General features: G+C 40.5%; 1 protein-coding gene across 8 annotated transcripts in view; it reads right to left on the bottom strand.

The window, feature by feature from the left end:
- Window positions 1-17,404, bottom strand: part of LOC108416057 (uncharacterized protein MCAP_0864-like) — a 184,725-nt gene that overhangs the window by 43,681 nt on the left and 123,640 nt on the right. For 6 of the 8 annotated variants that reach the window (XM_037531574.1, XM_037531577.1, XM_037531578.1 and 3 more), the window contains 2 exons: window positions 11,134-11,208; window positions 9,535-9,609 (listed from right to left, as the gene is read on the bottom strand). In XM_037531574.1, the coding sequence (XP_037387471.1) occupies window positions 9,535-9,609; window positions 11,134-11,208 (150 nt within the window). Of the gene's footprint in view, window positions 1-9,534; window positions 9,610-11,133; window positions 11,209-15,347; window positions 15,423-17,404 lie in introns of all 8 variants that reach the window. The other 2 variants (XM_037531581.1, XM_037531576.1) reach the window with 2 other exon arrangements.

Here is a 17,404-nt window from a genome sequence, read left to right as displayed (position 1 = left end):
AAGCCTCCTCACAATCTGGAGTCCACTTTATACTAGAGGAACCCCGCCCTTTACAGCGACCTGTACCCCCTAGCAATCCATTCAGAGGCTTAGCAATTTTTGAGAAGTCCTTAATAAATCGCCTATAATACCCCACAAACCCCAAAAAGGATCGCACTTGTCTTACAGTTTTCGGGGTAGCCCAGTCCTCGACAGCAGAGATCTTTGCAGGGTCGGGAGAAATGCCCTTCCCACTTACACAGTGTCCCAGAAACTTAACCTCCCTCTGAAACAGATAGCACTTTTCAGGTCGAAGCTTCAATCCATACCCCTCCAAGGACTGGAACACAGCCTCCAAATGGGCCAGATGTGCTGTAAAATCTACAGAATAAACAATTGCATCATCAAGGTAAACCAAAGTCGATTCTGCCAACTGGCCACTCAGACACCTCTGCATAAGCCTTTGGAAAGTTGCAGGAGCATTGCATAACCCAAAATGCATGCGATCCCACTCAAATAGGCCAAACGGGGTAGTGAAGGCCGTCTTTTCACGGTCCTGCTCGTCCATCTTTACCTGCCAATACCCACTAGCCAGATCCAAAGTTGAATACCACTCCGCTCGAGCTAAGCTAGTAAGGGAATCTTCTATCCTAGGAAGAGGGAAGGCATCCTTTTTAGTCACACTATTCAATTTGCGATAGTCCACACAAAATCGCCAAGCCCCACACTTCTTCTGGACTAGAACTACAGGGGCAGCCCAAGGACTACAACTTTCCCTTATGACATTTCCCTTCAACATACCTTGCAATAGGCCACGAATCTCTTTATAAAGGGTAGGGGGGACTGGTCTATGCCTTTCCCGAATGGGTGGGGCATCGCCAGTGGGAATACAGTGCTTAACAACATGTGTACAGCCATAATCTTCATCATGGGATGCAAACAGATGCTGCCACTTGGCCAAAAACTGTTGTAATTTGCGTTGCTGGTCCTCATCTAGCCCGTTGCCCTGCAAAGTCTCACCCTTTAGCCATTCAGGCAACTCATCCCCTAAGGGGCTTACCTCTGAACCCACCTGAACAATGCCTACTTCCACAACTCCTGAGCCCACCTCAGTCAAAACCACATCTTCCTGCTCACGCACCTGTTGTGGATCTATCATAGATACTCTGGCCAACTTCTGATGCCTATACATGGACACAGGGTAAGGGTTAAGGTTGCGGACCCTTACTGGAATACGGCCATGATGCACTGTCGTTAAACTTCTTGCAACTTCCACATTCTGACACTCCCCATAGGATTCAACTAGGACACAGCTTCCTTGGTATTCTATCCATCCGGGTAATCTAGCCCACACCAAAGCTTCACTCATAGCAGGGATAGTCACAGCATATCGACAAGCCACACGGGCAGCATCACACCTCTGTTGCTGTAAGGACGCAGCTCTAATTCGACGACAATCAGCAAACACACTTTCCCAATCTTTGCCCAGTGGCTTAGTCTGAGACTGCAGAGACAAATTCTCCTTACTATTTGAAAACAATTCCTCCCAGCAGGCTGAAATCACATTCATCCCCAGTAGAGCCCGATTTGCTCCCAGGCAGCTGTCCTTAGCCACAATTACCCCCCGCTCTGGTACTTCCACACCCCCTACTTGAAAGTTAACCACCATATATCCAATGTACGGGATATCAAGCCCATTGGCTGCCCTTAGGGTCAGCCACGGTATCTTCTCAGACCCACCCAGCTCTTTGTCCTGAAACAGTTCTTTACAGAGACTCTCTGCAAACATAGTAACCTGGGAGCCAGTGTCAACTAAACATTTTACATCTACACCATCCACCTTTACACCCACAAGAGGGCATACACCAGCCATAGCAGGTTGGGGGCTACGAGGGCCTTTAGGGGGCAATCCGGACACTTGACCCACAGTAGCCGGAGCAACTAAAAATCCCCTGGGGAGGCACATGCGGCTGGGCAATTCCTACTAATATGACCCACCCCATCACAACGGCTACAGATTGGCCTACCCTGAGGATCCCACGCAAACCTGTTAACAGGCATAGCAGCGGTCCGTGGATTTCTCCACCTCCACCACTTCTGACCGGGCAGCTTCTTGGGGAGGTCATTGATTACCACGAAACTCATCTATAAGGGTCTTTGATAATTGGGACATCTGCTCTTTAACTTCCCTCATAATTTCGTTACGAAACTCCACCTTCCAGTCACTTACCGGCTGTGAGGACTGGGATCCAACATTAGCAGACATGCATGCAGAGGGCTCCCAGTGTTCCTGGCATTCCTGCTCTAAGGCTAACGCCTCAGTCTTCACTACCTCAAAAGTCAAAGTGGGAGTGCGCCGCACTTGTTTTCTGAGCTCCTGACGGACGGGACCATCCGTCCAAAAATGGCATCATTAAAGGCCCTGTGGCCTGAGGATCCCCACCAGGCATACTGTCAACTCACTGCTCAACCCAAGGTATAAATCCTGCCGACTACGCCACTTTTGTCACGGCCGAATTTAAAAGAATGGGCAACAAAACCCTTTTTCCAATTAAAATACATTTGTATACACCTTGGGGATCAGTGAAGTCGACAGTAATCACTCGGTAGAGGATTAAAAACACCATAAACCACAAATTAAAAAAAAAAAACAACTCCCGTTCAAACCCCGAATATTGATTTAAAAAAAAGAATGGGGAGGAAGCAGTCCACAGTCCATCGGGGATCCAGTCGGCGTCACCACTAGGAAAACAATAACAAACAGACAGACAAACGAGGGATCGAATTACAACGATTTAAAAACAGCTAAAAAGCCTAAACCTAAAGGTTTGTAATCTAGCCAGAAACGTCTTAGGGAACGGTTTTATATATATGCACACGCACACACACTCTCTTCCACTAGCACTGGCAAATAAAATCCATTACACCACCCAACACACCGGTACCACCCCACATTCAAATTTCACACATTAATAAGGAAAAAACCCCAAAAAGAAAACCTCACACTAATAAAAAAAAATAAATATCAGGATTAAATTTAACCAGCAACCAGATAAATAAAACCAAATTCTCTAGGACTAACTTCTGCGCTTGTGGTTTAAAAACCAACTATACTTAAAAAGCTTCCTACAAATAAAACAAAAACTGGTGATGAGCAGAAGGATAAACATAGTTCGCAGTTTGGGGACAGCACACTTAACTCTGGGAAGGGTGAGCGTTCTCACCCTTCCTTCTCTCCCACATGCCTTCAGATAATGCCACGAACGTCGGGTCTCTTGGGTTCCCCCCACACCTGCCTGCAACGCCACGCAGATTCAAAAACAACCAAGTCCACCTTCCCGGCCAACAGATCAAATCGGCAGTCCTTCGCTTCGCTCCACTCCCGGCCTGAGCAGCACAGTATATTTGTCCAGTCAGTAACGTCACTCTGCTCTTTCAATGTCCAGATCTAGCATGCCTTGTCCCACGTTCTTCTCTTCGCTCGCCCCTTCCTCTAGTTGAGTCTCCATCTCCCTTAAATGAGGATATGCAGTCGTCAAAATTAGAGCGATCACAGCTGTCGCTTGTTTTGGTCCCACTAATCACTCTCCGGGCAGTTTCGGCAAACCAAAAGTCCCCTTTAAACAGACATCGCCCTTTTTTTTTTTTTTTTGACAATTTGCCTGTCACTTGTGACATTTATTTATTCATTTATTTATATTTTTCTTTTTTGGTTTTCCTTCTAATTAAACAGGTTGCTTTGAAGAGAAATGAAGTTTTTTAATCAATCAATCAAGCAATCAATCAATCAATCAATCAATCAATCAACCTAGCTTTATTTAATCTCAGAGAACACTGAGGGTGACCCGCATTTACAGTGTTGCCGAGCTGATGCAGAACAAGGGATTGATAATGTTCAGAACACATCAAATAATAAAAGTAAATTTAATAAATAAAGACAAATTTAATAAACAAATCAGGTAAGTGTGAAAAACACTAATAATTAGAATGCAATAAATAAATATATAAAACAATAAAACAGCTAAATTGTAAATGTGACAACGGGGAGCGTGGAGGCGGACGCATATGTGGAGATAAGTGACTTTTTATTTGGGGCAAATCCAGGGTCATAGTCTAGACAGTCCAGGTTCAAACATCCAGCACGGAGAGCAGGAGGGACAAATCAAAATAAAATAAAAGGGGAATAAGATCAAAGAGTAGACTTAAATTTATTAAAACGACTAAAATAATAATAATTTAAATAAGAATATTAATAATAATAAATTAATAAAATAATTAAAATATGATAACGGTTAAAATGTCTGGTAAATTAGTTGCAAACAGTTCTTACTTAACTACAGCAAGACTCGTGATTCACACATTCAAGCACATCTACCTTGTTGATGTTTAACCCTTAAATGCCTACCTACCAACCTCATAAGCAGCTATTGGCTAATAAATACATTCTTTTTTTTCCTTTTCTCTAATTTCTAAGTGTTTGGGTGGGGGCACTCTAATGGCTCGGGGGCTAAAATGTGGTGCTACGCTGCTGCTCATGTGCACTCATAAAGAGTGTTAAAAGAAAGAGTGAGAATAAGTTAAAATGTGTTATTTAATGGTTAACATTTTTTATCTATTTTTCTCCACTTTAGAATCGTGGTCTCAGTAAAGATGGTTGTCTGTGTACATGGGTCACAAAATAGATGGTTCTTTACAGTCCAGATGAGGTTCACATGCTGACTGGTTTACGTTCATCACAAACAGAAAATAGACTAAGCTCTGATATCATCAAACAGACATTATATCAGGAAAGCAGATCCGTGAAACAGAATCCAAATCTCAAATGAACAAACCGGCACTGACTGCATTAACCCACCTCACTCAGCGTAACTGGTATAGCTAGAGCTACACTAGTGATGTTCTCTGAGCAGTGATCTGAAACGTGTCTCAGCTTTGTTATGAAAACAGGGATTTGAGGTGTGGATCTAAAGCTCAGGCCCAAATGAAGCCCTAAGCCCTGCACTCCACACTTTGGTGACAGTTACAATGTGCAGACCTCCAGGGTAAGAGACCTCCAGGGTGCCTGGTTTACATGTCTACAGTTTGGACGATGTACATGATGATTTGTCTTAACATCGCACTTGGTGCACAAAATATAAAATGAACACAACGGGATCTACAGTGCTGTGGAAAGGTATTTGTCCCTCACCTGATTTCCTTTATTTTTTGCTAATTTTTCATTTTTAAATGTTTCAGATCATCAAACTAATTTTGAGATGAGATGAAGATAACGTGAGTCAACGCAAAACATTTTAAATGATCATTTTTGAAGATGAAAGATTTGTTCAAAACCTTCTTCACTTGTGAAAAAGTAATAATTTACTAACCCTAATAAATGGTTGTGACAGTCTTGGCAGAAACAACTGCAGTGAAGCGTTTATGATAACTTTTATTGAGTCTCCTCATCCCTGTGGAGGAATTTTGGCCCCACCCTTCTTTGCGGAGTCGTTTTAATTCGTCTGCATTCGAGGGTTTTCGAGCATGAACTGCCTGTTAAAGGTCTTACCACTGCAACTCAATGGGGATCAAGTCAGTACTTTGGCCTGGCCACTCCAAAACCATCATTTTGTTTCTTTTGAGCCATTTAGAGGTGGAGTTAGGTGGCTTGTGTGCTTCGGATCATTTTCCTGCTATGTAATCCAGCTGCACTTGACGGTTCCATCAGTTATGACAAGTCGTCCAGGTCCCGCAGAAGCAAACCAGCCCCAGACCATCACACTACCACCACCATGTTTTACTGTTGCTTTGATGTTCTTATGGTGGAATGCAGTGTCAGCTTCACTCCAGATGTAATGGAACCCATGCCTTCCAAAAAGTTCCACCTTTAAATCATTGGTCCAAAGAATATCATACCAGAGGTCTTGGGGTTCTAGATGTTTTTTGGATCCACAAGACAAGCCTTGTGTTCTTTTTGGTCAGCAGTAGTTTGTGCCTTGCAGCTGTCCCATGAATGCCCTTTTGCCCAGCATCTTTCTTATTGTGGAATCATGTACAGTGACCTTCAGTGAGGCAGGTGAGGCCTGCCATTTATTAGATGTTTGTCTGGGTTCTTTTGTGTCCTCACAGATGAGTCGTTGATGTGCGCAAGGTGAAATTTTGGTAGGTCGGCCACTCCTGGGAAGGTTGACCACTGTTCCAAGCTTTCTCCATTTGTGGATAACAGCTCACTGTCCCGGAGCCTTAATCATGGCTTTGTAACCCCTACCAGACTGGTAGATGACTTTCAGTGACTGTCAAATACTGTTTTTGGTACTGTGACTTTAAGTCTAATATATGTAAATGAGTTCTGTTCTGATTGGCTGTCCTATTATGCCTCATTCAAAAAGCACTCAGACAAAGCTGAATTTGACTGAATGGGTGGGGCTAAACTGCTGCAAGCTGATTTTTTGTAAATTAGTTAGTCCTTGTGACATCATTAAAGTTCATTAGTTCATCATTAGTTTACACATGGACTGGAGAGACAAAGCATTACGAAACAATGCTTATCGTTTATGGTTTAAAAACTTATTTAAATGAAGAGGAAAATTCACTTTTCAAGTTACATGGGATTTTTAATAGTTTACTTTGTCAAACATTCATTTGAAGATGTTAAGCAGTAATTTAAACAGCCTTTACTGTTCATACACGCAGGGTTATAACAACCTTGTATTGTTATGCATAACAAGTATCTTTAGCAAATTAAGAGTCTACAAGGTGTTAACATGCAGAATTAGTGATTACAGTTCTGTATACATTCACAACAATAAACCTTCAGACATGCTACACAAATACAATACAAAGACATACCAATGATCAATACTATGAACTAGTGATTAATACTATGAACCAGTGATTAATACTGTGAACTAGTGATTAATACTGTGAACCAGTGGTCAATACTGTGAACCAGTGATCAATACTATGAACCAGTGATTAATACTGTGAACCAGTGGTCAATACTGTGAACCAGTGGTCAATACTGTGAACCAGTGATCAATACTATTAACTAGTGATTAATACTGTGAACCAGTGGTCAATACTGTGAACCAGTGATCAATACTGTGAACCAGTGATCAATACTATTAACTAGTGATTAATACTGTGAACCAGTGATCAATACTGTGAACCAGTGGTCAATACTGTGAACCAGTGATCAATACTGTGAACCAGTGATCATCACTTCATAATTACATGTGAGTGAAGATGAGCAGGTGTTTCTTCTGTTTCCCAACTCAGTTCCTGAAAAGAACCTGAGCCAGACTGAAGTAAAGCTGCTACTTCTCAATAAAGGTATTCCAGCTCTCATTAATATTCATATTTCCAACTGTCCCATTGGCCAGTTCACAAGTTCTGAATTTCACTTATTAATGTTTATACTGCTCTCTGTCTCATTGGCCTGTTCACACATTTTGTGATGTTTGTGATGTCACGTTCACACTAAGACAGGAAATATTAGACATTTTTTTATTTAACTCTTACTTGCAGAAATATAGAAGATGTGCAGGCAATAGAAGGTACAATATTACTACCAATACTATTACTAATAACAACAGTAACAACAATAGTGTTAATAAAGTCACACATGCTGTGAGAGGTTGTAGTTATTAAGAGCTTTTAGTTAGTTAGCTGCAGTAATGTGGGTTCTATACACACAGAAAGTAATACGAGTATCAGTAAGTGAGTAACACTTCAGGTAAGAAGTAAAAAAGTTGGGAACTTTGTGAGGACAGAGAAATCCTGCCACTACTAGGTTTCTTCCTCAGTTGTGAGGCAGTTTTTCCTTGCCACTGTCGCCCCTGGCTTGCTCACCTGGGTTTTCTTTGCACTTCTTGTTAAAACGGTCTTTTCTGGAATTCTGTGAAGCTGCTTTGCGACTATAAATATATATATAATTGATCACCCTGAGTGAGATTTTTGGGGGGTGAACATTATAACATTATTCTGTTTGGTCTATTAGTTTTGCACCTCCAGAAGCAGCTCAGACTGAGTTCTGGAGATCTGATCTGGGTGAAGCTCTCTGCTCTCCTTTAGCTTTTACAGAGTAGAGAGTGAGGAGCGCAGGATCTTCTACACAGACCTTCTGACCGTTTGTTCATTTTACAGTTTAGATGTTTAACATTTGTGTTTATTTTTATATCTGGTTCAGTGTGTAAAGGCATTTAGATCCACAGCACAGTGATCCATCTACAGCCAACTCAGTGCTCTATTACACAATCAATACCTGATCACTTTTAAACAGTCAGAGCTGCTGCTGGCTGATCATCACTGGTTCACTCCTACACGTCCACTTCTATATAAACACTGTGTGTGTGATAGTGAGCTGTGAGCTCTGAGAGGAACTCATCCACACTTCTATCAGGAGCTGAAGGGTGAACATGCTGCCTTACAGCTGCTTCAGATGCTCTGCAATCAGCTGAAGATGAAATCAGACACAGCTGAGCTGCTGCTGGTCGGGGTGTCAGAGTGTCGGGGTCTTTACGGTGTTTCTAGATTTCCAGATACAATCAACATCATTAACTCAGAAAACCTGTTATCTGATGCTCCTCATGGAAGGTACAGAACGTTCTTATTAAAGAAGGCCGAGAGGAAGACGTCGTGTTCTGAGACGCATGAGCTGGACATCCATCCCACCGTCGTCTTTTAAAGATCAGAGCATGAACTTCGTCTGCTCTGCAGACCAGTTTCTGCTCCGCCGTGTTGAATGGTATAAACTTTTGCCAGAGCCGTTTATTAGATCTGTGCTTTTGCTATGATGTGACGCACATGCTCAGAACATATTTACACATTCCTATTGGAAAGTTATTGGATTCAGGCATTTACATGCCTATTATTCCTCTATTTAACAGATTATTTACACATTCCTATTGGAAAGTTATTGGATTCAGCCGTTTACATGCCTATTATTCTTCTATTTAACAGATTATTTACACATTCCTATTGGAAAGTTATTGGATTCAGGTGTTTACATGCTTATTATTCCTCTATTTAACAGATTATTTACACATTCCGATTGGAAAGTTATTGGATTCAGGCGTTTACATGCCTATTATTCTTCTATTTAACAGATTATTTACACATTCCTATTGGAAAGTTATTGGATTCAGGCGTTTATATGCCTATTATTCCTCTATTTAACAGATTATTTACACATTCCTATTGGAAAGTTATTGGATTCAGGTGTTTACATGCCTATTATTCTTCTATTTAACAGATTATTTACACATTCCTATTGGAAAGTTATCGGATTCAGGCATTTACATGCCTATTATTCCTCTATTTAACAGATTATTTACAGGATTACCCTCCTCGTTCAGTCGGATAGAAATTGTATTCTGAATGGCCTCAATGACACAGATTGTTCCTACTGAGGTGTTTACATGGACATATTCTATTCCGATTGAGCTATTAGTCGGATTATTAGGTTGCATGTCAACGTAGCTGCTGACGTGGTGGTGGTGTGTTAGTGTGTGTTGTGCTAGTCTGAGTGGATCAGACACAGCAGCAGTAAAGGCGCTGTGTGTGTGTCGGTGTACTCACCCAGTCTTCTCCATAGAATCAAGTCTCTTTTTGAGGGTATCTTCTGTGCTCTTAATCTGGTCACAATTCTGGACACTGTAATTAAAGGACCGAGAGAAAGAGGTCAGGAAATTAATTTCACATTTTCAACCACTTGATATTTCCTAGTGTGCACTGTAAAAAATTAACTGAAGAATCAACAGTTAAACTTAATCAACATCACACAGTCAGAAACCTGTAATCTGATGCTGATCACACTCTGCAGAACATTCATCCAGATTTCAGTCCTGATCTTAGTCCTGTGCTAATGTTTAACCTCATGTTGAGCTCTGTCTTTGTCTGTATTACAGAATTTGGGGTGTTGAGGATTTAATTGTAGTTGTGATGATGAAGCTCCTCATACAAGTTTTAGAACGTTACGTCAAAGAGAGAAGACGTTCTGTAAACTAGGTGTAGCACAGCATGTGCTATCCCGGGCTCAAGGAGGACACTGGAGGCAGGATTAATTTCTCTGCATACTTTGTTAGATCCCTTTTACCCCCTTCTTCAGTGGTCAGGACCCCATGGACCCCCACAGAGCAGGTACTATTTGAGTGGTGGATCATTCTCAGCGCTGAAGTAACACTGGCTGTGTTTACATCCAAAGACTTTTGCCAATCCGATTGAAAACGTTTTGATTCCAGATTCAGACTGAGGTGTTTATATGCTCACTATTCAACAATTTAATGGAAAAGTTAAAAAAATGGAAATGGAAAAATGATTAGTTTTCATGCATGCTGTAAATATGATGGACTTTCATGGAGAACCACTCAGAGTAAACGTTACCATGACAGCGAACATCACGTGAGGTCCAGTCAGAGTGAGATGAGCAGCAGTGAGCAGTGTTTGTGTTTTTAATTGCTTTAAAATGATGTCAGACTCAGGAAAACATCCATCACATGTTCTTATTAAAGAAGGCAGAGAGGAAGACGTCGTGCTCTGAGACGCATAAGCTGGACGTCCGTCCCACCGTCGTCTCTTAAAGATCAGAGCATGAACTTCGTCTCTACAGACCAGTTTCTGCTCCGCCATGTTGAACAGTATAAACTTTTGCCAGAGCCGTTTATTAGTTCTGTGCTTTTGCTATGATGTGACGCACATGCTCAGAACATATTTACACATTCCTATTGGAAAGTTATTGGATTCAGGCGTTTACATGCCTATTATTCCTCTATTTAACAGATTATTTACACATTCCTATTGGAAAGTTATTGGATTCAGGTGTTTACATGCCTATTATTCCTCTATTTAACAGATTATTTACACATTCCTATTGGAAAGTTATTGGATTCAGGCGTTTACATGCCTATTATTCCTCTATTTAACAGATTATTTACAGGATTACCCTCCTCGTTCAGTCGGATAGAAATTGTATTCCGAATGGCCTCAATGACACAGATTGTTCCTACTGAGGTGTTTACATGGACATATTCTATTCCGATTGAGCTATTAGTCGGATTATTAGGTTGCATGTCAACGTAGCTGCTGACGTGGTGGTGGTGTTTTAGTGTGTGTTGCGCTAGTCTGAGTGGATCAGACAAAGCAGCAGTAAAGGCGCTGTGCGTGTGTCGGTGTACTCACCCAGTCTTCTCCATAGAATCAAGTCTCTTTTTGAGGGTATCTTCTGTGCTCTTAATCTGGTCACGATTCTGGACACTGCAATTAAAGGACCGAGAGAAAGAGGTCAGGAAATGAATTTCACATTTTCAACACTTGATATTTCCTAGTGTGCACTGTAAAAAATTCACTGAAGAATCAACAGTTAAACTTAATCAACATCACACAGTCAGAAACCTGTAATCTGATGCTGATCACAGTCTGCAGAACATTCATCCAGATTTCAATCCTGATCTTAGTCCTGTGCTAATGTTTAACCTCATGTTGAGCTCTGTCTTTGAGTGTGTTCCATTCTGTGGGCAGCTGCCTTACTATTCACTGCCTTACTATTCACTGCCTTACTATTCACTGCCTTACTATTCGCTGCCTTACTATTCACTGCCTTACTATTCGCTGCCTTACTATTCACTGCCTTACTATTCACTGCCTTACTATTCGCTGCCTTACTATTCGCTGCCTTATGCCTATTATTCCTCTATTTAACAGATTATTTACACATTCCTATTGGAAAGTTATTGGATTCAGGCGTTTACATGCATATTATTCTTCTATTTAACAGATTATTTACACATTCCTATTGGAAAGTTATTGGATTCAGGTGTTTACATGCCTATTATTCCTCTATTTAACAGATTATTTACACATTCCTATTGGAAAGTTAATGGATTCAGGTGTTTACATGCCTATTATTCCTCTATTTAACAGATTATTTACACATTCCTATCCTATCCCATTCTTAATCTGGTCACAATTCTGGACACTGCAATTAAAGGACCGAGAGAAAGAGGTCAGGAAATTAATTTCACATTTTCAAACACTTGATATTTTCTAGTGTGCACTGTAAAAAATTCACTGAAGAATCAACAGTTAAACTTAATCAGCATCACACAGTCAGAAACCTGTAATCTGATGCTGATCACACTCTGCAGAACATTCATCCAGATCTCAGTCCTGATCTTAGTCCTGTGCTAATGTTTAACCTCATGTTGAGCTCTGTCTTTGAGTGTGTTCCATTCTGTGGGCAGCTGCCTTACTATTCACTGCCTTACTATTCACTGCCTTACTATTCACTGCCTTACTATTCGCTGCCTTACTATTCACTGCCTTACTATTCGCTGCCTTACTATTCACTGCCTTACTATTCACTGCCTTACTATTCGCTGCCTTACTATTCGCTGCCTTATGCCTATTATTCCTCTATTTAACAGATTATTTACACATTCCTATTGGAAAGTTATTGGATTCAGGCGTTTACATGCATATTATTCTTCTATTTAACAGATTATTTACACATTCCTATTGGAAAGTTATTGGATTCAGGTGTTTACATGCCTATTATTCCTCTATTTAACAGATTATTTACACATTCCTATTGGAAAGTTAATGGATTCAGGTGTTTACATGCCTATTATTCCTCTATTTAACAGATTATTTACACATTCCTATCCTATCCCATTCTTAATCTGGTCACAATTCTGGACACTGCAATTAAAGGACCGAGAGAAAGAGGTCAGGAAATTAATTTCACATTTTCAAACACTTGATATTTTCTAGTGTGCACTGTAAAAAATTCACTGAAGAATCAACAGTTAAACTTAATCAGCATCACACAGTCAGAAACCTGTAATCTGATGCTGATCACACTCTGCAGAACATTCATCCAGATTTCAGTCCTGATCTTAGTCCTGTGCTAATGTTTAAGCTCATGTTGAGCTCTGTCTTTGAGTGTGTTCCATTCTGTGGGCAGCTGCCTTACTATTCGCTGCCTTACTATTCACTGCCTTACTATTCGCTGCCTTACTATTCGCTGCCTTACTATTCACTGCCTTACTATTCACTGCCTTACTATTCACTGCCTTACTATTCGCTGCCTTACTATTCGCTGCCTTACTATTCGCTGCCTTACTATTCGCTGCCTTACTATTCACTGCCTTACTATTCGCTGCCTTACTATTCACTGCCTTCTAAGGCAGCATTTTAACTGTAAAGGAACCTTATTAGGCATCATATTCAGCACGGTGATTCAGAGCCATCATACATTGATTGTGGTTGTGTTGAAACTCCTTGTACCTTGTTCTAGTGTTGTCCATCTTCTAGCTCTGTGAATTCAGCTGATGAAGAACTTGTTAATGAGCTGATCAGGAGGATCAGGTATGTTTAATAAGGACGAACACTAAACTCTGCAAAGCCTGAATTTCTTCTGTGATGAAATGCGCTGTTACGGTGAAATAAGACCCTGTGGTAGTGGAAGACCACGCAGCAGATTACTGCTATTCTACCCGTTCAGTCAGTGATGTCATAACTTCAGTTTTGGTCTCCTTGTAGAGGCCAGATCCTCGGGAATAAATCCTTGTAAATCCTTGGCAATAAAAGTTGTGATAGAGTTTGTAGTTCACTTCGTCTTTTCCGAGTTGGGTGAAAGTTTTGACATCGCTTGATCGATGGTCCTCTGGTTGGCAGCAACTACAACCAGGTGGAAAATGGGTGGAAACGTAATATGCTCCACAGTGCTTCCATACACTAGCGCAGGGGTCGGAGACCTGTTGCTGCTTTACTGGCCTGGTGTGGCTTCACATCAGAGTTAAATTTCTAGGTAAAATAAAATAATCCTCATTTGCAGTAAAATAAAGCTCGGCTGATCGTTCAAACACAGTTTTAACAATAAATGATCTTAAACGCCTGAGATATTGTAGCAAATAACTGCTAGTTCACCTAGCTAGCAGCTAACGAAAAGGCAAAGATAGAGATTTCAAATGAACGTCAATAATTTGGAGACGAATGGACTTATTTACATTTATAAACCCTCTAGCTGGTTTCCTGATGTGTTTAATCTGCAACAATAAACTGTCAAACAGTTAAAAAACTTGTGAAACTGAAGTCAGTTTCTTGTTCTCCAGCTTCTCCTTCAAATTGTCCTGTTCCACCTTAAACGGTGCAGCAGTTTACACTCTGGTGCCTCAGGCACCATTTAAGGTGGAAAAGAAAAATATGAGTAAGAAGCTGGAGAGCGAGAAACTGACTTCAGCCTCGTAAAAAGTAGAACATTGAGAGACATTTTACAAGAAACTGTTCTACTGTTGTGGAAAAGTTTCCAGCTGGAGATGTGAGAAAAGCAGCTGTAGCTGAGCTGAAGCTTAAAGCAGAGCAAAGTGAGTCTGAGTTTTCGTTTGTATTGTATGTTTTAGCCTACAGTAGAACATTAGCACGTACTGAGACACATGAACAGCCAAGATAGTAAAATGGACTCAAAATGTTGTGGTTCCCAAGGTGGTTTGATTTTTACTGAAAGGACAAAATGACTCTTATTAACATTTCGGGATGCGACTCCTGCTCTAGCTCTTAATTCAGTTTGCCGCCACAGACTGTCAGGGCACTTTAAATGAAGTAGGTAAATCCATCAAGAAGCAGTTTTTCAAACAAACTACATGTCATAATTATTCACAGCCCTGCATTCAATGCTTAGCAAATGAAACAGCACTTATTCTCCTACATCATCATCTTCTAAGGTGGGAGAACCCAGAGCAGGGAATTTGAGAGCAGTCCTCATTACAGAGTCTCTCCAGATCTTCCAGGGTCCTAGCCCCTCTCTCTCTTTAGCTCAGCTCACAGGTTTTCTATGGGGTTTAGATCTGGGGACTTAGATGTTCAGGGCAGAAGCTTCATTTTGAGTTCAGTAAACCTTTTTTGTGTTGGACATATGTTTTTGATTATTGTTCTTCTGGAGGATTAAATGATGACTTATTTTTAGTGTCACCTGTGTCACCCCATGTACCCCACTGACACAGGAAGTTGAAGATGACTGCGTGGAAGTTTCTAGACTCTCTGATTAACTTTAAAATGTAAAATACAAAGAGAAGAAGTGTTTCATTTACATTCTGTTTATGTGAGTTTTCACGGGTGCCAGTAATCGTGGCGCATGTGGTTTTGTTAAAAATAATTATTTCTTGATTTTTTTCTCAGAATAAATTTACTTCAGTTAAAGGCTGAATTTTTTTTTTCATTTTTTCAGTATGAGATTAAGCTAATTCAGCAAAAAGAAGGAACCCAGTTTGATTCTCTGATCTGAACCATTGAATCTTTTTGTATCGCATAGCCTGAAATCACTGAAGCTCAATTCAGGATTCACTCTGAACGTTCAAAGCTCCAATAAAGACGCTGAGTGTGCTCGGTGTACTCACACAGTGCTCTCCAGAGAAGCAAGTCTGTCTGTGAGGGTCTTTTCTTTGCGCCCAGTCTGGTCACTGTTCTGCCCCCTGTAATTAAAGTAATGAGAGAAAGAGGTCAGGAAATGAATTTCACATTTTCAACACTTGATATTTCCTAGTGTGCACTGTAAAAAATTCACTGAAGAATCAACAGTTAAACTTAATCAACATCACGGTTTGGGACTGAGGGGTGGGTTTTTTCTTTTTTAGTTGTATGTTTCTATTTTTTTTCTAGTTGTCAGTTTTCCTTTTCTTGCAGTTTCTTTGGTCTCTTCAGATAAGGTTACTCCTGTGCACTATGAGTCAGATGTCATCTAGGATTAATACTTGCACTTCTGGCATCACCTTAGCCTCATGGAATGTTAGAGGAATGGGTCATCCAATCAAAAGGGGTCGGGTTTTCTCGCATCTGAAGATGTTGAAAGCTGATATAATTTTTTTGCAAGAAACGCATATTAGTCCCACCCAGCAATCTACGTTTAGAGCACGTTGGATATCCCAGGTATTCCAGGCCTCATTTTCTTCAAAAGCTAGGGGTGTGGCTATTCTTTTTAAAAAAAATATCCCATTTCATCTTGAGAAGATGATAGCAGATCCACAGGGCCGATACATTATTGTATCTGGACATATTAATTCATTTCCTCTCACACTGATTAATATCTATGGCCCTAGTTTTGATTGTCCTGATTTTTTTCCACTTGCCTTGAGTGAGAATATTATTATGGGGGGTGATTTCAACTGCTATTTAGATCCATATCTGGATAGACTCTCTACCAAGACTCCACCCACGTTGGCCACAGTACAAACTCTTAATAATCTACTCAAAGCAGGGAACATGGTGGATATCTGGAGGCTATGTCATCCAACTGGCAGGGACTTTTCATATTACTCGCATGTACATAAGTCTTATACAAGGATTGATTACTTCCTTGTGTCTTCTGAGTTAGTATCCAAAGTTTGCAATGTTAAATATCATAATATATTAATATCCGATCACAGCCCAATTACATGTGAGCTTCAGAACATTGTCTCCAAACCAGCGTATGCATGGCAATTTAATCCTAATCTTTTATCAGATCCTGCCTTTGTCAATTACACGAAGGTAAAGTTTGCAGAATTTGCAGAATTTAACGACACAGCCGATGTATCAGACTCCACTCTCTGGGAAACGCTCAAAGTTGTTGTACGTGGCTATATTTTGGCATTCGAATCCTCAAAGAAAAAAGAAATGAATCGGAGACTTGTCGAAATTGAGAATATGCTAAAAATAACAGAACAGAAATATAAGTCTTCCCTTTCAATTTCAGATTATAATAAAATTTTACAACGTAGGTATGAATATAATACTATTCTCAGACAGAGAGTTGAACACCTTTTACTTAAACTTAAGAGGAAACAGTTCGAGTTAGGAGACAAACCAGAGGGACTTTTGGCAAGGCAGCTTAGAGGAATTCGTGCGAAACAAGTCATTCATAGGATTCAGTCAAGATCAGGGGATTTAATTACGGATCATAAGGAGATCAATAATAGATTTAGAGATTTTACACAGAATTGTACTCTGCCAAATTCTCGGCTTCAGAATCTGATCTGGACTCTTTCTTTAAAGATCTTGCCTTGCCGAGACTCTCTGACTCAGCTAGAGAGTCACTGGATTCCCCTGTTACTCAGTCTGAGATCCTTGAGGCCATTAAAAGCTTCCCTTCTGGTAAAGCAGCTGGGCCAGATGGTTTTGGCTGTGAATTCTATACATTTTTTTCTTCCAAGCTCTGCCCGTTTCTGCTGAGAATGTATGACGAATCTATTGTAAACAAACAATTCCCTGATTCCTTATATCTTGCCAACATATGTCTTTTGCTGAAAAAGGGGAAGGATGATACAGACCCCGCCTCATATAGACCCATTGCCCTGCTTAATTTTGATCAAAAAATAATATCTAAGATAATGGCCAATCGATTAGCTAAACACATATCAGAGATCATTCACCCTGATCAGACAGGGTTTATTCCTGGTAGATTTTCCTTTTGTAATGT

The sequence above is a fragment of the Pygocentrus nattereri genome, chromosome 20, assembly GCF_015220715.1.
Source record: "Pygocentrus nattereri isolate fPygNat1 chromosome 20, fPygNat1.pri, whole genome shotgun sequence".
NCBI lineage: Eukaryota > Metazoa > Chordata > Actinopteri > Characiformes > Serrasalmidae > Pygocentrus > Pygocentrus nattereri.
Note: the sequence above shows the minus strand (reverse complement) of the source record. Positions and strands in the feature narration are given on the sequence as shown.